Here is a 24,168-nt window from a genome sequence, read left to right as displayed (position 1 = left end):
GTCTCAACGTGCATCTAAGTACCTGTTTTCTGGATTCCAGACAAAGGTGCACTTTCATGTTGCTCAGAAACACTGTAGACTCTGACCAGATATTCAGTACCAGGAAGCAGATCTGTGGAATTTAAGGACAGAAATTCAAGTACAGGAATTCAGATATCTTTCTTTACTAATAGCTAGAAGTCATTCAGCCTACACAATTTTAACTGTGTTTCTTAAGGAAGAGATTCAGGTTTGACTTGATAGAAGATCTGAGCCTCCAGGACAGACAAAAATTTAAATCAGCTCTTTTTGTGGCATTATGGTTGCTTACAATGTTTAGCTCGAAGGAGCATGGTATCCTATATCATTGCTTCATCAGTTTGTGGAGACAGGCTAGAAGCAAGTAGTTTTCTACAAGGTCCCTTCTAGTTATCCAGTAGTTTAGTTATGCACCAAGCCAAAGCTTTAGTTGATATAAAGTGGAATAGGGCCAAGGATTTCCAGCACAGCTATTCTAACTCGGATAAACTTCATATTTGGCCTCTTATTTTGAAAGTGGGTATTGTCTCTCACTCAACTCAACCTACCTGATTCTAGGATGGATTAAAAAAAAAAGACTTCAAATGCAAAAGCTGGAGCTTTTGCACCAGCAAAAATTAATGTCAGCTTTTCGAAAATGCCCAATGTTCTGTTGCCGTGTCCTGTAAGGTTACAAACAGTGTTTATTTTCTGGTCCCGAGCATACAAAACCAAAGGAGCAATGACCTTTTGCACATTCTGATCCTCTCCCTGAGCCTCTGCACTGCAAGTCCTTGACATTTCTGGCAAACCAGGTGAGTAATAGGTATTTACTCTTAATACCTAACCAGGCTGCAAATCAATGCAATTGACTCACAGCCTGATTCATCACTGTCCTTGGATTGATAGGAAAAAATGTTCCTGCAGTTTGGCTTTAACTTGGGTAAAGCACGTGGCCAAACCCCATTTAGTGTGAGTTAGCAGGAGGCTACTTCAACATTAGCTTACATCAGCTGAGAATTTGGCCAGTTGTACTTACAGTAAGCATTTTTTTTTTGCCCCATCTTATGTGATATATAAGGGGCCTCTTTATATTTGTAGATAACCTACTTACTTGTTAAGATCACCATGTTATCTGAGGGTGAAATTGTCAGCTCTGCAACATCTTCGTCCTTCTTCACAGGTGAGTAGCGCACCAAGAAGCTGCTCAGCACGATGGAAGTTGGTGCAGTCCAAGTCACTCTCATAGTATCAGGCCCCACATTAGTGAAGCGGAGATCAGTGGGAGGAGGCACAGCTACATGGCAAAGAACAGACCTCTTAGTTCTGTGATTCATAAAAGCTGATCAAGATGTATGTTCAGGGAATCAGCATCTCATGCATATCAAACTACTGAGTCATATCCATGCAAACAGACTTCTAAACTACGTTCAGTTCTACTATAGTTAAAATATGTCTGTACTACTGTCAGGCTCCTTTAACCTCTTGGCAATTCCTGATACCTGAAATACACCCTGTGGGGATAATTTGAAAACAGGGTAGCAAGTTTAAAAGTAACATGCTTCTTGCAACTACATTTCATATTACAGATGTGGAGCCATGAGAGGTTTAAAGTCACCATACAGCAGATTACAGATGGAAAAGTCATCTCATCTAGAATTCATACATGCACACATAGGAGAGGAGAAGGTAAATCACTAATTTCCTATAGCTCTACTTCTACTCATGTCAAAGGATTTACAGCCTCAACCACAATAGGATTTCATGCAAGAACCAGTTTTCAGCTTGCCTTCTGCTCATGCACTAGAGACACCTTTGACGGCATGGCATGGCTGTCAATGGCTTGTACACAGGGAGTGGCCATTCCATTTCATGTGCATCCTTTGGGGCATTGAGGAAAGAGCGGAGCCACCACTGAAACAGGCTGCTGGAAGCTCAAATAGCTATCAAGACTGGAGGGTGTCTGCTGAACTGCTCCACCCTTTGCAAGCTTACTTTGGGGGATCACAGTTTCATAGTCTGGTGAATATACAGCTCATGTTTCAGGCTCTTGATTCCAACTATATCCCAGAAATATGAATAGTGGATACTGAATGTGTCTGACAAGTCTGCAGCTATTCAATTGGAAATAGCCTATCCATCCCCAGTTGCCATTTAGCAAAAGGAGCGAGCTGAGTCTTTCTGGCTTCCCTGCAGTGAGTGGCTCAATTCCTCTTTGGACAAAGCCCCATCCTCCTGACAGCCAGTGACAGCATGAAACACCGTCCACATCACAAAACACACAAGTTTGCAAGATTCACCCGTTTGCTGTGTCAGAGTGGTAGGGGCGCTCTCTCCACCATTAATGAGTGTGATTACACTGATGTCGTAATCAATGCCCGGCTCCAAGCCTGTCACTGTGTAGTATCCTACTGAGGAGTCCACAAAGTCTTCAAAAATAGGGACACTCTCTCCTGCCGCAACTACTGTGATGCGGTAGCCAATAATGGTGGAGGCATTTAACGGGGTCCACCTCAGGCCGATGCTGGAGTCAGTTATGTCAACAAAGCTTAGGTCAGTGAGTTGGGGCACCTCTAATGAGTTAAAGAGCAAATGGGAAAGGCAAAGACATACAGAGGCAAAAGAAAGATAAGGGAGAAAAAAAGCAGTGTTCATCACTCTTAACATTGACAGCACATTAGAAGCAACTGCGGTGATATGCAGAATTTCTCATGGGGTTTGGGGGAAAAGGAGAAGGTTTTGGTGGGTTTTGGTTTGTGTGTGTGTGTGTGTGGGGCGGTCTTTTTGTATTGTGCCCTTCAATGCAGTCTCCAACTGCCTCCCTGAGCAGACAGAAGGTGAAACTCCAACTCCCTGAGTTGCCACTTTAGACACCTGATTTTCATAAAAACCTATAACAGGCACTTAATTTGCAACAAATTTACTTTGAGCAACAATGAGCCATAATGATGAAAATAGAAACAGGAAAAACATACCTCTTTTTTTTTTTTTTGTGCAAGTAGAAAGCAAGAGATCAAAGTCTATTAACACATAAATAAAACAACTCATCTGGAACAATTGTTGATTTACCCTCTAGAATTTCTGTCCTGTTCAAATGGCGAGTCTAACTTTTATCATTAGGATCATAAAACATATCAATCTATTTAAATCAGATTTCACCCTCAGCTGGTGAGAACCATCACAAAGCTTCAGGGTAGATCATTCACTACCTGAACTATTCACACTGGACTTGGGGGAAAAGTCTCAAATCCCTGTAACAGTTTGAGGATCTGGCCCAGAATTCCTTATGTTCTACTTACCACTGACTGCTGCAATATATGTGCAAAAACAGATGATACAGCACAGTGAATAATTAAATACTTCCTCAGAGAGATGGCAAATGGTTTAAAATAAGCATTAGATAGAAAGAATTCTGTAAGTGACAGTGTCCCCATATTCAGAGGTTATGCCCAGCACATGATGGAGCCAACAGGCTGACTTGGTTTGTTGGCTAAATTGTTCAAAACCTCTGAACTGAGCACTGAGCACTGAGCAAGGATCCTCTTTCATAACCTAGATATTGTCTAAATTTCTGTATGGCAAACAAGCACAGCTGTGACTGTTTTCCCTATCCATGTTATTCCTATTAGCAAAGCTGTTCTTTTCCTGCATGTTAGGACCAACAGAATTGGGCAGGGAGCAGGGAAAGTTAGATGCCTCTTTAATTGACAATGGCCAAACCCTCAGTTGCTCAAGTCAATAGACTGGCATTGATTTAAGCCACAAGATTTGGATGTGCAACTTTAGCAGGGTGATCCTGAAATCAGTGGGAGCTTATGCATGCTCTTCCTCACTCAGGATCAGACACCCAAAGGTGAGTCAAGGATGCATGACTCAGTACCCATTCTGTTGGATTATTACAAGTTATCTTCAAAAGGAATTATGGGACAGTAATATTTCAAAAGGCTGGCTTTAATAACAGTGGTTATTTCCATTTTAATGTCCTTCTGTGGAAAGACTTATTTTACAGGAGAGGTCCAAAAAAAAAAAGTCAGTTTTCTGTAAAATCATTGTTTATCCACATGGAATGCATGTACCATATCACCTGCAGAGTGCTAAAAGCCAGAGACATACATCCTTAGCTTTCCCCCACTAGAAGATGGTAAAGGGCCAAAGCTATTACTGCTTTAATTATGCAGTATCACAGTACTAGTTCACCCCCAGGGAGCATACAGTACTTCAGTGAAGCATAGAAATTTTAAAGCAGTGTTATAAGAGCAAGCAAACACAGCAGCTGGCATCATTTCAGGGCTGAGCAGAAACAAAAACAAACAAACAAAGCCCTCACAAAGGAAAATGAAATGAAACCATTTGGAGAGATGTGTATTAATTTTGCTACTGTGGCCACAAAGGTGGTTTCTGCAATCATCACAGCATGTAATGTGAGGTGGCACACACCACTTTGTGTCCCGTAAGTGCTACAGTGATGGGCCTTTCAATCTTGTTTTTCCTCTCCATTGTGCTGAAGTGATCTTCCACCACTTTTGTTGCCAAAATTTCTCCTGTGCTGCTTCCCACTCTTATCTCTTTTCACCTACTTCTCTTTCCCACCCTCTGTACTCCAGATGTTAGGGCACTTCAGAGCCAAGTTAAATCTCTGTTGCGTTCCAGCTCAGTGTACTGATAAACAGACCCATCTCTTTACCACCACCCTGTTGACAGACAATGTAGGCTGCCCATGCAGAGAAGTAACCGGGTATAAAAACTGCTCTGTCATATGCTAGTACATGGCTGTTCTGCTTCTTAAGACTCTCTCTTAAGCCCTCTGTCATCAGACTACTATTTGAGTTCTGCAATATAGAGCTCTCGGGCTCAGCAACTTGACTTTGAGTAGCTAAAACTGATGTTCATCCTTTCATTACCTTGTGTGATGGTTTCAGAGATGGGGATACTCTCCTGGTCGTCCTTGACTGAGTAAACGCTGACGTTGTACTCCACACCAGGGTTTAGGTTTTCAAAGGTGCAGGTGGTCTGATCTGCACCTACTACTTCCTCCAAGGTAGAGCCCTGCTGCCCATTGGTAGGAGAAGTGGTCACTCGGTATCCACTGATGCCTGAAATACAGATATACCAGTATGCAGTAATCTCATGATGTACTTATTTACATCAGGTCTCAGTATAAACAACTGAGGCAAACACATTACATTCTGTGTAAAGACAGGCTGAGAGAGATGGGTTTGTTCAGCCTGGAGAAAAGACTCAAGGGAGACCTTAGAGCAGTCTTCCAGTACTTAGAGGTCTATAGGAAATCTGGAGAGAGACTTTTTACAAGAGCATGTAGCGATAGGACAAGGGGTAATAGTTTTAACTTGACTATTAAGTAGAGGGGAGATTGAGATGAGCTCTTAGGCAGAAGTTCTTCCCTGTGAGGGTGCTGAGGCCCTGACACATGTTGCTGAGAGAAGCTGTGGCTGCTCTATCCCTGGCAGTAGTCAAAGCCATGTTGGATGGGGCTTGGAGCAACATTCTCTAGTGGAAAACATCCCGTAGCAGGGGGTGGGAGCTTCAAAGCTCATCTAGTCCAACCCACTGCAATGATCATGGACATCTTCAACTAGATCTTGTTGCTCAGAACCGCATCATATCCTTAATATATTAAAAAATATGTAAATTTTTGCTTAAATTACAGCATGCTTCCCATTAAAGTCTCCTTAATGACTTGCAGATAACCACAGAACAAATGCTGGCATTCTGACACAACAGAAGGTTTGAGCATAGTGCGAGTTGACATAGTTACCTGGAGTTGTGCTTCTATCCCAAGAGACTATCAGGATCCCAGTATCAGGATTGGGCTCCAGGCGCAGGTTGGTTGGTGGAGACAATGCTGCAAGCATTAAGACAAATGGGTCATTTGTGGCACTGAGAATCATGCTAGCTCCCTCACATCCCTTCTCCCTACCTTTTATCCTCACCCTTCAAAATGACTTAAAAATATTCTTCTTAAGTTTTGACCCTGCATTGCATAAGCTAGTGCTACCATCACTTATGCATCAAAAACACCCTCTAAACCATGACAGGAGGAAAAGACTAGAACTGAGCCCCAGAAGACAGCACAAGGGCACGCAAGGGAAACAAGTAGAAGAAGGAATAATTGGGGAAAAGCAAATGTGTCATACGTGTAGTCACTCTCCTGATGATAGGAGTCTCTCTCTCCTGGCCATCCATCAGGACTGTGAGGTTGTAGGTGTACTCCACTCCAGGGGTCAGGCCAGATATCACAATGCTGCCAGAATCAGAGATGACTTCCCGAGGAGCCTCTCCACCTTGGCTTGGGCGTACACCCAGCTGCAGAGAAGGAGAGAGTTTGCTTTCCAGTCTCAAATACTCCTATTCCAGCTAACTATCATCCTGACTTATCCAATATGAGTATCATAGGCCCTTATGCTGAATGCCAACTGTTCACCCTGTATCCTTTTTTTAGATGTCCCACTGAGGAACTTGACCTGAAGCCCAGATGAGATGCTTGCATTGACCTCTGTGACCTAGACCTGCCCCCTGTAAGCAGCATGTGTTTTGTACTTCGTGCTGTCTTCAATGCAGTCCACAGTAAACAGCTTTAATCTGCCCTTCCTATCACAGTGAAGCAAGAGAAAAAAGAAACACAGGATCAATTCTCCTACCTTGAAACCAATCCTTGGGGCAGGTGTCCAGGTGATGACAATAGAAGTCTCAGTCACTTCTGTGTTAAAAGGAGGAACAGAGCCAGCAGGCTGATCTGTGAAGTGAATTGACAGAGTTGGAGTCTTGCTGCTGTGGTGGTACCAAACAGCTAGAAAACCTGACCTACAGCAGTTCAGATGGCAAGGGGTATGTGATAGGTGCTCAACTATATTACTTCTAAAAATCCAGTGATTTGGGAGAGGTCTGACAGATGACTCTGTCTGCTGCTGGGTTTGATCGACCCAGTACACAAGTGGCAGTGCTTTTGTTGTTCCTAAGGAAAAGGAAAATATTGAACTGGGCCTCATGAATCCTATATGCATCCAACCCCAAGAATTTGAGGAATATTGGTTTTGGCATGATATCTAAAGAGTTCCTCAAACCCCAGCTTTTTTTCCTTCACCCACCATATGCCAGTCGATCAGCAGAACACTACACCCTTGTCTGTCACCCAGCTGTCCCAGTTAGAACCATCTCATTTCTCACCAACAGCTTCAACTCTTTTGAAGTCAGCAGAATGAAAAGGAACTCAAAGTCTATCTGAGGAATTTGTGGTCTCATTGATATCTGCCAGGAGCATCAGACAGAAGCCAAAGCATTTGTGTACCCCAGAAAGAGTCAGAATAACTCCATTGAATTTAATCTACATTGACCTCACTGTCAATGAAGAGACCTGCTTTATTAATTTTTAGTCTTGAACTGGACTGGTTTCATTCAGATAACCCCAAATTTGAAGGCAATATTCATCTAAGATACCAAATCATATCTTAATCGAGAAATATTTAAAGATAAGGCTGTCTGTTAGCAAAAAAAGAATCTTGCCAGTGTCAACAGTGTTACTCTGATTAGAAGTTTGAACACTTTCACATTGTTCTAAAAGAAACCACATTCTCTTTTGAAAAGAGGATGTGGTTCTGGGCTTGGATGGCTTTGAATTTTGATACTTTCTGTGATGGTTCCATCATTTTTTCAACAGTGAATGTATTTGTTCTTTTCTATAAGTACATCTGGGTTCTTACGGAACTCCTTTTCCTCTCCAAATTTGCTCAGTACTTTTTTCCAACCCAGCAGCACATGTGACTGAAATAAAGAAGCAAAATGCTAGAACACAATGTTTGTATCAGTTTTGTAACTACAGTTAAGCTGGTATGGTTGGACTTGAGAAATGACTGCTTTCAACTTTATTCAGATGACAGACTAATTATTCCTTGCCTAGTTTAAGGCTGCTGTTTCCTTTCCTTGATTCCTTGTTTTTGTTTGCCAAAACCAAACAACTGGAAAGATCAAGTAAAACCAAATTTCTTTGTTATTCAGTTAAACAAAACCTAAAGTACCGGTAGTTAGTAGTTTCCCTTTTGTCTCTAATGACAGAAAAAGCTGAAATATATTTTACTAAAAGTTTTTTAGTACAAATTACTCTCTTGTATCCTGACAAATAATTTGGAAAGAAGAACAAGGAATATTTCCCAAGCGTTCGGCTGGAATGCTACTTCAAAAGGCTTCTTCTGTAAACCAATTCACAATAGACACTTTCAGCGCAAATTTTGAAGGAGGGCCAGGGTGTTAAGGAAGAGGAGTATGAGCCTGTCATACTTACAAGTTGTGAAGACTCCAGTTTCTCTGGCACTTTGCAAGTCATCTTTAACTGCCACAAGGTACACGGTGTACTCAGTGCCAGGCTGCAAGTTCCTGAGAAGGTACTTGGTGGCAGAAGGTCCTACATTGTAGGTCCTTGGCTGACCTCCTCTTGTGGGACCTGCAGTCAGCCGGTATCCTGTGATCACAGCGCGGGGGCGCATCCACAACACTAACACTGAATGCTCCGTGGTATTGAGAAATCTCAGGTTGGTGGGGGCATCGAGCTCTGGGGAAGAAAAAAAGCATAATGGGAATCAATTTCCCAGTTGAATCTGTACTTCACCCCTACTTCCAAGGCAGCCCATTACCGTGCAAAAAACTCAGGTACACAATGAGGTTGTTGAGAGTGTATTTCTTACTCAGGGTGTTCGTGCAACAGTAGGGAAGAGAGAAGGTAGGAACCAGGACAGAGCTGGTAATCATAGAGTCATGGAATGGTTTGGAAAGGGCCTTAAGATCATATAGTTCCAACCCCTGCCATGGGCAGGGATACCTCACATTAGACCATGTTGCCCAACACTCTGCCCAGCCTGGCCTCTAACACTGCCAGGGTGGAGCATTTACCACTTCTTTGGGCAGCCTGTTCTAGAGCCTCATCACCCTTACAGTAAAGAACTTCTTCCTTACATCTAACCTGAACTTCTCTAGTTTCAGTTTGAGCCTATTCTCCCTTGTGCTATTGCTACAGTCCCTGATGAAAACTCCCCTCTCCAGCATCCTTGTAGCTCCCTTCAGACACTAGAAGCTGCTATGCAGCCTTCTCTTCACCCCGCTAGTCAGCCCCAACTTTCTCAGCCTGTTTGCATACAGAAGGTGTTCCAGCCCCTGGTCATCCTTGTGGCCCTCCTCCGGACTTGCTCCAACAGCTCCATGTCCCTTTTATGTTGCTAGACGTGAAATTACTACATCCATGCCTCAGTGCCATCCAGTAGTACGCTGGGTGAGGCAGATCTGCATGTTCCTGGCTGTGCTGATTTGGGTGGTTGCCATATGTGCCATCCCATGGGAAGTGAAACTAACAGCTGAGGCAAGACAAATGAACCCAACCACATTTGGGAATTTCAATAGTTTCTCATGAATGTTGAGCATTTTTTTAAGCTCAGCTCAGTTCAGACTTGTCAGCATAAGCACAGAAACCCAACTTTAGCCCTTTTTCATTAAGAAGATTTATTCTTTTCAATCCTTGCCCAGCCCTATTCCCTGCCCTCTCAATATCCCTTCCCAAAACAACATACCCCCAAAGTCGGTCATTTTCATGTAAAAATAAAGAAGAGTCAGCGACTTTCAGCAGAAAACCAGTCCCCAGATCTACTTAAAAACGATCACACCCTGGAACTGACTATCCAACAATTCTAAGCATGCTCATCTCTCCCTCGGGACTCAGGCAACTGCTCTTAGCAGGCTTCCTCCCCTTTTTATCACTGCCCCTGAGAAGCTGCTGAAACTGATAACCCAGCAAACTACATAAACAGGAGGCTGAAGCAACACAGCTTCTTCAGCACTTACACTGGAGTCCAGTGAACAGTGGACATGTCACTACCTTTGGCTGAGACAAGATGAGGCTCAGACTGGGAAAGACACCTAAGCAATTTGTCCTGTACAGCAGGCAGGACTGCAGCAAAGAGTTTATAGCATCCATGCAGCAAGTTTTCCACTTTCCCTAGGTCCCAATTCTATGTTGAAATTAATTGCTCTTTTTTGACAGCAAAATCACCATTTTTAGTTCTCCCCCTGAGTAACTAACATTTTTGTGATAAAAATTAATGTTTTCTCGCTGTCACAGTAATTCAGTGGGAGTTTTGTCCCTTTTGTTTTCTCCCCAGTTGTTTTCTCCCACTAAATCCAAAACACAGTATTATATCAGCTACTAGGAAGAAGATTAACTCTATCCCAGTCAAAACCAGGATAGGAGAGAGGGTAAAGGAAGTGAGGACTTCCTTCTTCCACCACTTGCAAAGATGGAGGAGATGACAGTTCTAACAGACAAAGGATGAGTGCGACACTCCTTAGGCCCATCTCCAACCCACAAGCTGGGAGTCAGCTTTATTGCTTCTTGGTACTTAACATCTGTCCTAAGTCTCATCTGACAAGGATTTTATCTTCCACCAATTTATAGCCTGCAGTCAGTTCCTTTCTGCACAATTTAATTTGCCAGCTCTATTAGGCTTTTATCACTTCCTCTCCCCATAGTAAAGGAAAAAGGGGAAGATTAAAAAGCCACACACACACACTTGGAGTTTATTTGTAGACTGTTTTTTAACGGAAGGCCAAAAAGAGAAGCACATTTACACCGTGGGAAGAGACTTTTGCTTCAGGGTTTTCCTTGGGAACTCTGACTGATTTCTGTTTCCCAGGACTTTCGATTACAGGATGCAATTTATGTGAATGCTTTCTGAAATGTGGTTTAGGCAAAGCAGTTAAGCGGGTGATCACAGCCTATGGAAAATGATTCCAGACATTTGTAACTAGCCCTGCGCTGTCTGAATGAAATGCCTGTGCTCCAATGTACAACTCTGTGTGTGGACTTTCAGAAGGGCTCTACACATAGCCAAGGCTCCTGAAAACAACCACTTAAAATTACAGATCTAACTGGGAACTGAGCTCTTCTTGTTCTAAAAGCTTCCAAAAGAGTCCAGCCTCCTAAGCTGTATCCTTGCTTTTGAAAGCCTCACTTGAAAGAGGAGGGGGGGCACTCACACAGATACTTATGTCAAAGGATGAACATAAGGATCCCATTGTCCCTGCATAGTCAAGGGAGATGGTAAGAGGTAGAGGCACTATTCACGGCTCCTGACTTTATGGATGCAAGTAAGTAGCATTTCTCAAACAGCATGACTGTACTCATAGATTATCCCGTTTCCTTCCCTCTCATCTCTGTAAGAGTTGGCCTGGATTCTCTGGAGTTGCTCTCTTTTACTGAAAAATGCCACAGCAGCAGCAAGAAATCCATAGCCAATTTTTTGTCTTTTAAATAATGTGACCCAGTCAAAGAACACCACAAACACCAAGTCACCCTTCTACTGCCCAATAAACAGGCTCTGCCCAAGTGAACCACTTCCCAGCTTCTGTCTGATCTATCTATTTTTGATCAAAAATGGAGATAACCACCCAAACCCATGCTAAATTCTTCTTATTCTGTCTGAAAGCCTGTATCTTGCCCAACCACTGCTTCTCTCTTCTCTGCACTTCTGCAGAAGTCTAACATTCTGCAAATGTCTAACATTTGTGTACTGTGGTTGTCACTTGCTTCACACTGGTGGATGCTGCACTGCCACTAGATCATTAGCAGCTGGGTTCTGAGAGATTTTGCACAGCCCTTCCTGAAAAACATATGCTCCCATGGGTCTTGTCAACAATCCATTGAAGTCGCTGCAAACCATTTCCCCAGATTGCACTGGGATAATAGTGACATTTTTCTGGGGTGGTAAGACAGCCTGTGGAAAGCCAGGCCTGACCTGGCAAAGCTGAAATGCAGTCCTTTTAATGACCAGGCTTGCCCTTACATGTGCATGCAGAACTCCTGCTGCTAACAGTGGAGCCAAATAGGCATGCAGCTGTCAGAAAGTAGATAAGGATTTTCGGAGCAGTCTCAGCAGGGCTCTTAAGTCATGTTGAAATCTGCCCCAAAGTATCCTCACAAAGAGAAAAAAAAAAAGCAATCACAGGCTGTGATCTGTGCTGTAAAGAGCTTCAGGGCCCATCAATTCTCAGTGAGTAATAAAAAAGTTGAATTCCAGCCATACAAAATTGTTTTAAAGTGCCATGAGAGTTAAACTCCCATTGGAAAGCCCTGGAGGAGGATAAATCTGCTGAAGAGATCATTGACTGAATGAATTCCCATCCCTGTCATCCTAGTTATGGGATACCTCCTGGGCTATAACTGTTGCACTTTAAGTGTTCTGCTTATATATTCTCTAAGTGACAGAGAAATAGGCGTTTCAAAAGGCTGAAAAAAGCATGAAGCACTTACTGGTGGTTTGCTGTCCAGTCAAAGGTTTGCTCTCCCTGCCCTGGCTCACCGCAAAGATCTTAAAGAGATAGGTTGTTCCTGGGAGCAAGTCAATGACTTCAGCAAAAGAGCTCCTGGTGACAGGCAGTCTCTGGCCATGCTGGCCAGGGCGATTGACAGGGATCACTTCCACTCGGTAGCCAGACACTTGGCTCTGTGGCGGGGTCCACATGATGGTGATCTTGACATCAGAAACCTCCACAAACTGTAGATCTTTGGGTGAAGGAACTTCATCTGAAAGCATAGTGACGCAACAGTGTTAGAGAGAGTCCTTGGCAATTGGCAGGAGAAGCTATAGGTTTATATGGAGGAAAAAAAAAAACAGTTAATTTTGACTGAGCAGTGGCTAGCCAAAGAAGATGTACCACATTAAGAATGTCATGGTAACCTTACCATAAACATGTTTGCACACGTTCCCAGCCAATATTCGAGAAGACTACAGTTCAAAATGTCACTGCATAGTTTGATGTATTTTATGCCTCAGTCATAGAAAGTATCTTGCTGTCACAGAGAACTGAAAGACCAGATGTAATACGCTATGGAAATTCAAGTACATGCAGAACCAAGAGCTTGGGGGAAAAAAATACTCCAGGAGTTGGAAACAGGAACCTCCTTTTAGAATTAAAAGAAAGGGTTTTCAAAACCCGTGGCATGTTCTCAGTATCTATAATTAACTTAAAATCAATCTTTTTTTATTAAAAAACAACGGGCTGATCTAGCCCTTGTAGTCAAAGACAATATCCAGTTCCCTTTGTGCTGGCCCACAGTACAGCAGCCTTGATTTCCTATGTTCAAATTAAACTGATACTGCCCTAAGGTTAACCAATGCTCATTTTTGAAATAAACAGATGCCAAACCATAAAAACATTGAGCTGAGTTCATTCCTGGTACATTCCCATTTGCAAACACAGGCTTGCAACTTGCAGGACCATCACATTCCACTGCTACCACATGAGATCTCATGTCTTTCACTATCCTTTCTTTTGGTTTGGCTATTCAGCCCAATTGGATACTTAAAGAATCCTGAAACCAGTAGGTTTTTTTAATTGTGGGGGGCCTCAAGTTTAGATGGCATGGTGCTATTCTGGCACATCAGTCAGTGCTGAGCAATCTCCCATCTCCACTGACTGCAATGGAAAATAATGGTTAGGACTGGAAAAGACAGGGAGAACTCAGGTGAACAATTTGGATTTGTGTTGTGTAATGTTATGTACTCAGACACCACATCTGTAGGCCAAGTATAGAAGCAAAATGATATACCAGGCTCCTAAAAAGATCTCTTAGCAGGATCCCCTTAAGACAATTCAGGAAACTCTGATCTCTGTTTTCACAGACACAATGCAAGATCTGCCTGCAGTCTGATCCCTGGGAATTACACCTCAAATAATGCAGTGATGGCTTCACTGTGTCAGTTCATCACTGTTGCTTTACTATGACTTTACTATGAAACTTCAGTACCACAGACATTTACAATTAAGAAACACAACACCAATGATACAAACTAGAACTGAGTCCATTTAAGTATTCATTTAGCTAGAGTAATGTGAGCTTGCATTGTCATTGGCTCTGTGCGCTAAGAGAAGACTCAGCGACAGAGTTTAATGCTGCCCATTACCTGCGCGTGGGACACCTGTGGTTTCCTGTTGGATGAAGATAGGAGTACTCTCCTGATTTTCTTCCACTGCGTAGATGCTGATGTTGTACTGAACACCTGGCATCAAGTCACTGAGTGTTACAGAGGTTGCAGTGTCAGGCAGGTTGAGCTCTGTGCTGCTGCCTTCCACAGAGGGTGTGTAGATAATTCTGTAGCCTAAAGCAAGAGAAGTATATACAGTCCTCAGCCATGATCAGTAAGAAAGTACAAGGAATGCCAAAAAATTATAGTTAAACTCATCTTCCTGCTGAGGTTTTATAAAAATAGTCCTGAACTTCAGCAGAACCCATGGCCTGCTTGTGCTCACACCCCATCTACAGATCACACACCCAGAATGCTTTACGAAGCATAACCTGACCTGGATTATCATTTGACATGTGGATCTCTCTTGCTTGTTATGGGATGGTCTGGATGACATATACAAAGAGAAGGTCATGGGGCTTGTTTTTATTTAACACAAATCCAGAAGGAATTGTTTTGCATCCAGCCTCCTGAATTGCTTGGTTCAGACAGTGAAACCAAGCAAATGCTAAACTGCTCATGTGCTTTCCAGCTGGTTTTTCAGACTGGGCAGTATTATGCACTAGCCCTCTGTCCTAGAGGACATATTATATATGGCACAAAAGAGACAATTATAAAGGCACAAAATTATTATAAAGGCACAAAAGAGACAATTAACCACTGCACATTACAGAATATATACTTTTAGTTTTTACGTAGATTTCAGATTCTAGCAATAATGTAAAAGAGGTACACTCCCACTAGACAAACCTGTGATTGGAGCCTGTGGTCTGCTCCAGCTAATGACAATTGATGTGTCATCCACACTTTCCACAGTGTGATCAGGAGGTGCATCAGGAGCTGTTTAAGGAAGTAAAAAGAAGAGGCCAGCAAGTGTGAGCATAAAAGATAACAAAAAGTTATTGAGCATACAATAGAAACAGCTTTCAAAGTGCAGCAACAGCCACTCACACATACCTGTAGTCTGTGAAGTAGAGAGGATCAGATTCTGCTCTCCTTCTTCAGAGATCTGGTAGACATTAACAATATACTTGCGACCAGGGAGCAAGTCAGGGATGTTGACAGAAGTAGCGGTGCTTGGAAGATCTAAGGAAGGTAGGAAAGAAAAAACTGCCTTAGCAGTTCTACCCATCTTCTTGCTTTCTCTCCAAATGAAAAAACTGAGACTGCTCTAATATGGGCTGAATCACAGTATTCCTGTAATAAAACAGCATCTGTTCCGCACTGTGTCCTTAGTCCACATCTGAGAAGTTGTGTGGAGAGTTGGACAAGGTCTCCATGCTCAGCAGGCAGAGAACACCTATGACAGCATGGCTTGAAATGTGAGCTGCACACTGCTGGCATTAAGCCATGTCAGCTGAGTAGTCATTTCATACCGCAAAATGGCATTTTCAATACAGAAATCTATGGAAAAATTTTCACATGAAGAGGTTATGTGGAAAGACTGACTCATGAGTAGAGAAGAATGACATTATGAGAGTTGATGAACTTCTCTCCCCTCTCCCTTTCCCCCAGATGTCCACCTACATGCCAGATGTAGGAAATTCTCCATGAAGCAGCTCCTTACTGGCTAGACTGAAGCCAAGCATCTTAAGGGGAACTGGGAATTGCCTTTCAATTTGCCTGGAAACCACTTTCTATAGACAGATGATCTCAGGACCTGCTTCACAACACAGCTCAGCTGTCTGGGCAGCCACTGTGCAAATAAGGAAGGTGGTGACAGTGCTGGCAGTCCCAGTTTAAGTCACTTCTGCTCAGGAGTCTAAGCTTGACAGTTGAGGAAAGCAACAGTCCAGGGAGAATTATTAGGCCTTTTTCTTATGTGTCTGTCTATCAATCACACTCATATCTGAATAGCTCTTATAACCTCAAATCCTTGTGAGATAACTGCCATTGCCATGGTTAAGACAGGAAATTAGAAAAAAGGAGATAAGATGAAACTACATGTGGTGACACAGGCTCCACAACAGACGTTAGAAGAGAAGATTCAAATCCTAGATCTGAGTCCAATGCCTTTAACCACCTTCCCAGCTTAGCTAAGTTGTCACAGTATCAAAGATGAGGAAGATCCAATTGAAACAAAACAACTAAGTGGACTGGAACAGATATAAGATGGCAAGTAGCCAAGAGAGGACATTTGGAAAAGATTTCTCTCCATCTGTTTGGATGGAAGGACAAAGGTACAGCAAAGGAAATTAGCCAGGCTGCAAGTTCAATAAATACATTTGGTTCTCTTTTCAGCTGCACTGCTGCTCACTTCAGGATGCTGTGGATGCTATTTAATTAACATAATTTCAAAAGGAAAAAAATACTGCACAAATTCACAGAGCTGAAAATAATATATATATCTATCCCCAGTTAGCACAAATCCACCATCCCTGGTTCAGGGAGTTTTCTTCTGCAGGATCTGGGGCAGTATATTGCCTTCTTTTCCTACTCTTCCTTGGACATGAACATATGGTCATTGATGGAGAAAGGACAATGAACTAAGTGAGCTTTTAATCTGACCTAGTCTCACTGCTGTCATATCCTATTGAATCCTATGGAAAGACAGGAAGATCCTCACTATTCTGATTGTCACAGAAAACGGTTAGCAATGCTTTGCTGTAGTAAACTCAAATATTGTCTCACCAAGATATTGTGGCTCATCACCCTCTTCGCTCAGCTCATACTCAACACGAAATCCAGAGACTGTGTCAGAAGCAGAAACCCAGGAGACAACAAAGCTGTTGGATGTGATTTCAGTGACTGACTCTGATGTAGCAACCATAGGAGGAAGAAGAGTTGTCTCTCCCGAGACAGTGTTGCCTACAAGAGAGAAAACAGGAAAGGTTTAATTAACCAGCACTTCTTCTATGTTACCTGGGGTGCATGAAACAAAGACTTAGGTGAAGGAGATTCTGCTTCTCTGCACGGCCCTGCTGTTCAACTTACTTGTCACTGCTGTGGTGCTGGTTGTGGTAAAATCAAAGCGGGTAACTTCTTTGTGGCCATATTGCTGAACACTGATGAGCTGTCCTTCATATATCACACCAGGCTTCAGGCCTGAGATGGTGTAGGAGTTCTGGTAGCCAGGAACAGTGGCTTCCTTCCATGGCCTTCCAGAGTTTTTCTGAAAGAACAAGGACAGTCAGTAAGAGACTCCTGCAAGCAGAGGTATGTAGCGATGCATCTGTTACGTGCTTTCCAAACACTCTGATATTCAAACACAGGTATGGCTGGAATGGCTAATGCACAGATGGAATCAAGTCAAAGGAGATGAGAAAAGTATGCCAGGAAGCAGGGCTAATGACATTTTGGGAGATTAAGTTTTACTGGGTTAAACTGAAAAACAATCTAGCTTTGAACTTTCTGCCTTTAAAAGAAAAATTATTTGTAATACATAAACTAAACTCATTCCTTTATCAAAAACACAGTAAAGCATGAAGGAATAGCTGGAAAATGCATATTTGAAGGCTGTTCACAATAACACTGCGAGCCATCATCTGAAAACAATATATAGAAATGTTCTTCCCACCTACCCTGTGTTTGAACTCTCTGGGAAGCTCTAAAGTAATGCTCCATCCTCTGAGGTTTGTACTCCAGTGCTTTAAAGTCCATTTCATTCAGGCCTTGATCCAAGATACACTGAAGTCAGTAAAAAGACTCTAGTGCCTTTAATGGCTTTGGATCAGGGCCTCTATTGTTCTTTTAATAACAGACAGCATTGAGGTACTAATGTTCTTAATCATTAAGTGGTCTTTTGTGAAGCTGCACTCAGGGCACATCTGTAACACAACTCATCTACGTTGGTTAAACTGAATCATTCCTCAAATACAAATGAGCCAACAAGACTTTAGAAAAGATGGGAGATGACTAATCCTATGCTAGCTGTTTATATCTGCATATCCTACTTATTTTTACCTCCTCATTAATAGGATAAAATCTCCCAGTTTTCTTTGGCCATGCACATGGTACTAAACCAATGTTTCTTAGGATGAAGAAGCTTCCACAAGGATTTACATTACTTAAAGTGAGGAAGGATATAAACTTGTCTGCTTACTGTGCTAGTGCTTTGGTTAATAAGATACCTCATGAACACAGTGACCATTAAAATTTGAGCAAGAAAGCATCAAGTGTCTATACAGCACTTGTCTTTGATCCTCAGAGTAACTGTTGACCTCAGCAAAACAAGGAAACTGAATTAGCAACTAAAGTTTGCTGAAACAGTGTCAGCCACTTCTTACAGACACCACAAAATGCAAAAAAAATACAGTATTTTGGTGAACAAATGATGATGCATGTGGCACTCACCGGTCTCCAGCGCAAGATGTACTTGGTGATGTGTGATCGTTCAGGAGCATTCCACTGGATGGGGTGAGAGTTTGGCTGGTTCGTGCTCTCTGTGATGATCACCTGAACAGGCCCAGATGACCCTGGAAAAAAAAAAGAATTGCTATTTTTAACATACTGGAGGTGTTTTTCTTCTGCCTTCTTTGTGGAGTCATAAAAAGGAGGGAAGTTGCGTGGCTCACGTACTATTGCTATACCCAGAAAATGAATGATATTGTCTTTCCACCCTTAAAGCTTCATCACTAGTTGAAAAACTGATTAACATCCCCTGTTTAGGTTAATTTCCTATGAGCTGTCAATGAAATAGAGAACAGGAGCAGTCCAGTATAGAAAAAGTCTGCAAAGCAACGCTGCATTGTTCAAAGAGAGGGAGCTCCTCAGCAACTAACTATTTTCATCAATTAATATCTCCTGCAATGGGAGCAGAGAAACAGATGAGAAACCTCTGCCGAGTGCAGTCTAATCTTGTGGCATGGCAAACTCCCGATCTGCCATTGCATATACCCTGCAAAGAGACACTAGGCTTTTACTGTGGTGTTGATTATCAGTTGATCTGAAACACTGAAATCAGGCCAGAAACTGATGCAAATACAAGATCAGCAGTACTCTAATGCTTAAGACTACTGTCTGCATTTAGTTAGATCAGGCTTAGGCTCAGCTCCACAAAGCTCCCCAGTGGAGAAGGAAAGGTTCTATGATCCCATGGTTCTCTTTTCACTACCTCCTAGCCTTATTAGGGAGATGTCCCTGAAGACTCAGCAGCAATGTAATCATGTTAATTCTCAGAAAATTCCAGCAAAGAGCACCCCAGAATCTGCAAGGAAGTGTCTCATTTTAGCCATTAAATACCTTCACTCTCCCCCTACTCCCAACATTTCTAATTATAATTTATTTGGACAACTGTGTAACATATATACCTGCTTCACATTTAACCAGACTTCCAGGCAAACAAACCTGTGCCCACAGGCAGAAATTTCAAAGCTCACCTAACCCCAAACCTACATTCAGAAGCATTAGATTTGGTTTATTTACACATTTTCAGTCACTCCTCTGTCTAAAGAAGCCCAAAGCCCTGGTCTCCAGTCTGGAGGCATGAATATTTCACATAGCTCAGGAAGATGTTTGCTTAAGCAGTCTGTCAGGAGTCAATGAAGTTCAGCAAGCTTCCATAAGAAACTCAAGAAAAAAAGTTCAAAGAAGGCCTGCTTCCTGTTCTTGCCCTCCTTAGTTTGCTGCCTCAAAGAAAGGCAAGTCCACATAGTTCTGGCTGCCAAGCGTCCTTCTGCCTTGTCTCTGGCTCACTAGCTGGCCACAGATAGAAATGCAGTCAGTTCACTGACAGCACTGCTGGGTACAGGTCAGGTTCAATAAGGTGCTGGCACAATATGATGTGAGTGAAGCCAGCCACAGGGAAGAGGTACCTTATTTATGTGAAGCACACAGCGGCTTCGCATAAACAGCAGGGGCACCTATATTAAAACCCTCTTTCTGTATGAGCTTCACTTTCCCCTTCTTAACTTACAGGGCACTTGGGGTGTAAATATATTGCAGCTAATGAGTGGACAGGCTCTTCTTAACCTATCTTGATATAAAAGCAGAGAATCACCTCAGCATTGAAACTGCCATATCTGATCTTTATGCAGTTCCTCCACATTTATGCTCAGAGATGTGCTGGGGAACCACTGACATAAGCACAGCCTTCTCCTCCTTGTGTTGAGCCCAAACACAGCCCTACTTAACAGCAAATTAAGACAGTGGCAGTTGCAACCTTAAACAGGAAAGTAGAGAGGTTCTCCTTATCACGTTCTGTTCAGGAAACTGTAATAGAACAAGCCAACCAGCAGGCATTGTCTGTCCCTATAAAGATTTCCTGGAATTGACTGGTCAAAAAAAGGCCAAATATTTAATTTCTTCAGGGCACTGATCAGGAAAAATGTTTCACTCCATGGTGGATTTTGCTTCTGCAGTGAGTGGAAACGGAAAGACTACACATATTAGAGTTTTAAGCAATAGAAACTGAAGGTTGCAGGTGTGGTATTGCTAAATACCATGAGGAAATGTAAACCCAAGTTGTGTGAACTGATAGTCATTCTCTAAACTAATCCTAGCCTCAGGAATAGGTGTTAACACCCTCACCTCCTCTTTCTAATCATGACACCTATTTGTGCTTGCCAAGGAAGAGAGGGAAATGGTTCTGTTTAAAAAGGAAACCTGAACAGGTTGAAGGGTGGAAAGTTTGCTTTCCTCAAGTATAACTCAGCAGGTGAGTTGGGTTTCTTACCAGGGTAGGTCTGCAGAGGCTGGCAATGCCATTCTCCAATACCACGACCATAGCAATAGCACTGGTATCTGACACCATGGACATACTTCTCCCATGAATCTCCAATTTGGTAAAAGGTACGGGTCTCTGAATCCTGGCACTGATCTAAAGGCACAAAAGAGACAATTAACCACTGTACATTATAGAAATTGTAGTGAAAATCTATGAGAAATACAGGAGAGTAAATCATGAGATTTTTAGGCAAATAAATGTTTATTTGCAAGTATACTTACATAAAGACAAAGTGGCAACAGAAATTGAATCTCAGATCAAAGTTCCTGATGTATCACTGCATGTATTAAGTTAGCTACTAGGAAGCTAATTCAGCTGTGATGCATTTCTTCAGATACTGTTAGGTACAAGCTGTCCACCTGGCAAACTTCCCAGGGAAGTCACTGGGGTGTTCCTTCAAGAAAGGATTTAGTCTGCGCTGCCTATTGTGGAGCCCAGTTCTGCTGCAGTCAACTAAGTCCATCACTCATCCAAAGCTAAACCATGCTGCTCTCAAGAAAATCAATGGCAAAACTCCTACTCGCTTGAGCAGTAAAATAAAAAACTTTATAAATAGGAACTCCGCCATTAGTTTTTAGCAGAGTCTTTCCCAATTTACCATTGTATAAACCAAAGGAGGACAGATCAAATCCTGAAATCAGCTTAACTAGTGTAAATGCAACACAGTGCAAGCACTTGGGTACACTTTCTAGTCTCACTTATGCCTGTGTTTCTGGTTCATTGGAAATGTACAGTGAGAACTAGCATTATGCTTGCTTGGATAAACAGAAGCCTTTTTTAGAGTGAAACAACAAAATTGAACTGATTGCGCTTTTACAGATAGCTGAAATCATTCTTCCTCCTCTCCTTCAAAGTAGTAATTTTCAGGAGCTTTACAATCCAAGTTTCTCCAGTAAACCTGTACAGATATTGCTGTAAATAAATCAGATTTTCTTGGAAATAGTTTGAAGTTCTCTTGAATTTTGTAATTGCAAGCCAAACAGCTAGGTCTTATCTTCCAATCAAGGTTCACCAGGGAAGGGGGGAGGCAGAAGAGATTAAATCTCCCCATTCCTGCAGAGAACCATGATGGTCTTAGCTAACCTCCAGAGTTAACACATGTTCTCATCCTGAGCCTTCTCTTTGCCAGAACAAATGACAGCCAAAAAAATCAATTTAGTCCAAAGTAATTTAATATATGATGGTGCTCCTCTCTCAGTTCAATGAGGAGACCTAAAGATTTTTGGAGAGAGAAAGAAAACTGATCCTAGCATCAGTGTCTAGCTGCATATTGTTTTATCAGCATTCAGTCTGAGAACCCTGCCTGCTTGATCAACATCTCAGGTACAACAATTCAGCCAAATCACCCAGCCAAGGGCTGAAGTGCCCTGTTATCACAACCTTAAGAGGTATGTTGAAATGATCCATTACGACATCACTGCATCATCACTGACTTCTTCTGTAGCATGTCTGATAACCCAAACTTAGGTCCTTAAAACTACAAATGCCCTTTCACCTACCCTCCAGCATATCCAGTGGTACTTCTAGTTTTGCATTTGTGCAATTCAGGACAGAAAGTGGGCAAAGACTGGGCCGAAACACACACACCAATTTCACCATACCATAATCACTTTCTACATAGCCACAGAGTGCATTTGGCATGTGGGAACAGCTGGTGACTTACCAACAGGATCACATTTCCATCTCCCCCGGCCCTGGCCAAAGCATGTGCAATTCAACATGTGCCCCTCATCATGACGCTTGTGGAAGGTCTGGTTCACATCATAGGTAATACCATCCACAATGCACTGGTCTGTTTGAGAAAGAGCAGAGACAGTTTGTCAGCAAGAGCTCTAAGTGTTAAGACAAAATCCTTCTGCTTGGCACACTGTTCCCTCTTCCTGACCAGCTTATAGAGACTGACCATGACAAGCTCCATTCAAGCGAAAGGGAGCCCTTCTACTATCTGTGATCATCACAGGTTAGTGCTGCATACACACCACTGCTCCCCATTTAATTTATCAGCAGTGTGCAAACAAGCAATGTGGCAGAAAAAGAGGTCTGTAGGGTGCAGTCCAAAGTACTGGATGTTACTCAAACTACAGAACTGTCTAATTTTTCCTTTTGGCAGATTCCACATATGAAAGAAAATCTAAACCAGCACACTAACTCTCTTACTGCCTCCTCTGAGGTGTGAGAAAGGTGTGTGAGATCATTTGAACTACCCATGGAGAAAAGGGCTACTCCACATTTACAAAGATACCACAAAGAAGAACAAACATCCTCACGCTATTACTCTGAAGGGTATCTTTGCTACACTTTGTAGTAACTTGAAGATAGGAGCAGATATATTACACATCTGAGATGCTAGTGGCGCTTACTAATCTACTATTCACTCAAAACACAGTAAACAGAACCCATGCTTGGGTACTGTGGTGTCAGCCTCTTAGGTTCAATGGCAACACATCAACCTGTGATCTGGCCCAGAATTCCTACCACCAGTCTAATCACAGCAAGGAACAGAAAGACCAAACAAACACGCAAACCACCCCAGAAGCATGTTGTTTTGTTAACTGGGACGCAAGAGACGCAAGTTCAGTTCCGGAGTTAATCACAGACCATCTGTCCTTGGGGAAACAACTCAGTTAATTCCAGGCTTTCATTCTCCATCATACTTTCCCACACCACGGGTATGGCGTCAGGATAACCCAAGCAGCTCAGACCCTCCTATGGGTGCCAAAGACCTTCTCTGGCTGCTATGTTTAAACAGCTCTACTTGGATAACCTTTGCCTTTTGAAAAAGCAAAGTATCTCCACCCTCCTCATCAAGAAAGACCACTTTAAGTCCAGAATGGAGCTGCAGAGAACTAGCTGTGTATGTGGAAAAAGGAGTTTTACAGACGAGAACTTTTAGCAGTGCATTTCCCATTGCTGTGATAGAAACACATTAAAAAAAAACCTCCCAAAGCCCTTAAGTGAGCTTTTTCCTATAAATTATATCCCATTTCACCAGTGGTGTTAAGAATCCTTTCTTGGCTGCTTGACAGCAACCCCCTGCCTTTTCCAGACATGAAGCCAATGCTGTGAGCTAGATGTAGGATGATCAAATGTCTGTGCTTTTAAGTTTTCTTTTTTTGGTATTGCTTAAGCACTTTTCCACTTGGACCACTCATATAAATAAGTAAATAAGTAAGAGTAATCCAGTGCTGTCCTGCCAACTTTTCATATAGATTAGACAGCAAATGGCTAATCCAGCACAGAGAAATTGAAAATTTTATTGCAGAACAATAAAACAGAACAGTTCTACATTCAAGCTTCAGACTAGTCTGGAGTTCTGTCTGTTCCTGAGAGGCAGAAGTGCCTCTACCAAACTCTCCATAAAGTCCCAGTGATGGTGATTCCTAACGTAGACAAAAGGGGGTAGGGATACTTGCTGACCAAGTTAACTAAGTTTTGCCTCCACCTGCTAGGCTGCAAAAGCTGAAACAGCATTCCAGCACATAAACA

At 42.4% G+C, this 24,168-nt stretch overlaps 1 protein-coding gene across 4 annotated transcripts in view; it reads right to left on the bottom strand.

Annotated features, from left to right (window-relative positions):
* The window catches only part of FN1 (fibronectin 1), a 55,310-nt gene that overhangs the window by 18,895 nt on the left and 12,247 nt on the right, over window positions 1-24,168 (bottom strand). For 3 of the 4 annotated variants that reach the window (XM_057412203.1, XM_057412202.1, XM_057412204.1), the window contains exons 11-26: window positions 22,346-22,474; window positions 20,632-20,775; window positions 18,312-18,433; window positions 16,953-17,130; window positions 16,650-16,826; window positions 14,976-15,104; window positions 14,769-14,858; window positions 13,959-14,153; window positions 12,305-12,577; window positions 8,294-8,560; window positions 6,657-6,751; window positions 6,153-6,321; window positions 5,774-5,860; window positions 4,899-5,090; window positions 1,112-1,294; window positions 23-112 (exon numbers count right to left, since the gene is read on the bottom strand). In XM_057412203.1, the coding sequence (XP_057268186.1) occupies window positions 23-112; window positions 1,112-1,294; window positions 4,899-5,090; window positions 5,774-5,860; window positions 6,153-6,321; window positions 6,657-6,751; window positions 8,294-8,560; window positions 12,305-12,577; window positions 13,959-14,153; window positions 14,769-14,858; window positions 14,976-15,104; window positions 16,650-16,826; window positions 16,953-17,130; window positions 18,312-18,433; window positions 20,632-20,775; window positions 22,346-22,474 (2,520 nt within the window). Of the gene's footprint in view, window positions 1-22; window positions 113-1,111; window positions 1,295-2,297; window positions 2,571-4,898; window positions 5,091-5,773; window positions 5,861-6,152; window positions 6,322-6,656; window positions 6,752-8,293; window positions 8,561-12,304; window positions 12,578-13,958; window positions 14,154-14,768; window positions 14,859-14,975; window positions 15,105-16,649; window positions 16,827-16,952; window positions 17,131-18,311; window positions 18,434-20,631; window positions 20,776-22,345; window positions 22,475-24,168 lie in introns of all 4 variants that reach the window. The other variant, XM_057412205.1, reaches the window with a different exon arrangement.

This window comes from Pezoporus wallicus, unplaced genomic scaffold, assembly GCF_028554395.1.
Source record: "Pezoporus wallicus isolate ANWC-B61680 ecotype Strahan unplaced genomic scaffold, APGP_CSIRO_Pwel_v1 contig_6566, whole genome shotgun sequence".
Taxonomy (NCBI): Eukaryota; Metazoa; Chordata; class Aves; order Psittaciformes; family Psittacidae; genus Pezoporus; species Pezoporus wallicus.
Note: the sequence above shows the minus strand (reverse complement) of the source record. Positions and strands in the feature narration are given on the sequence as shown.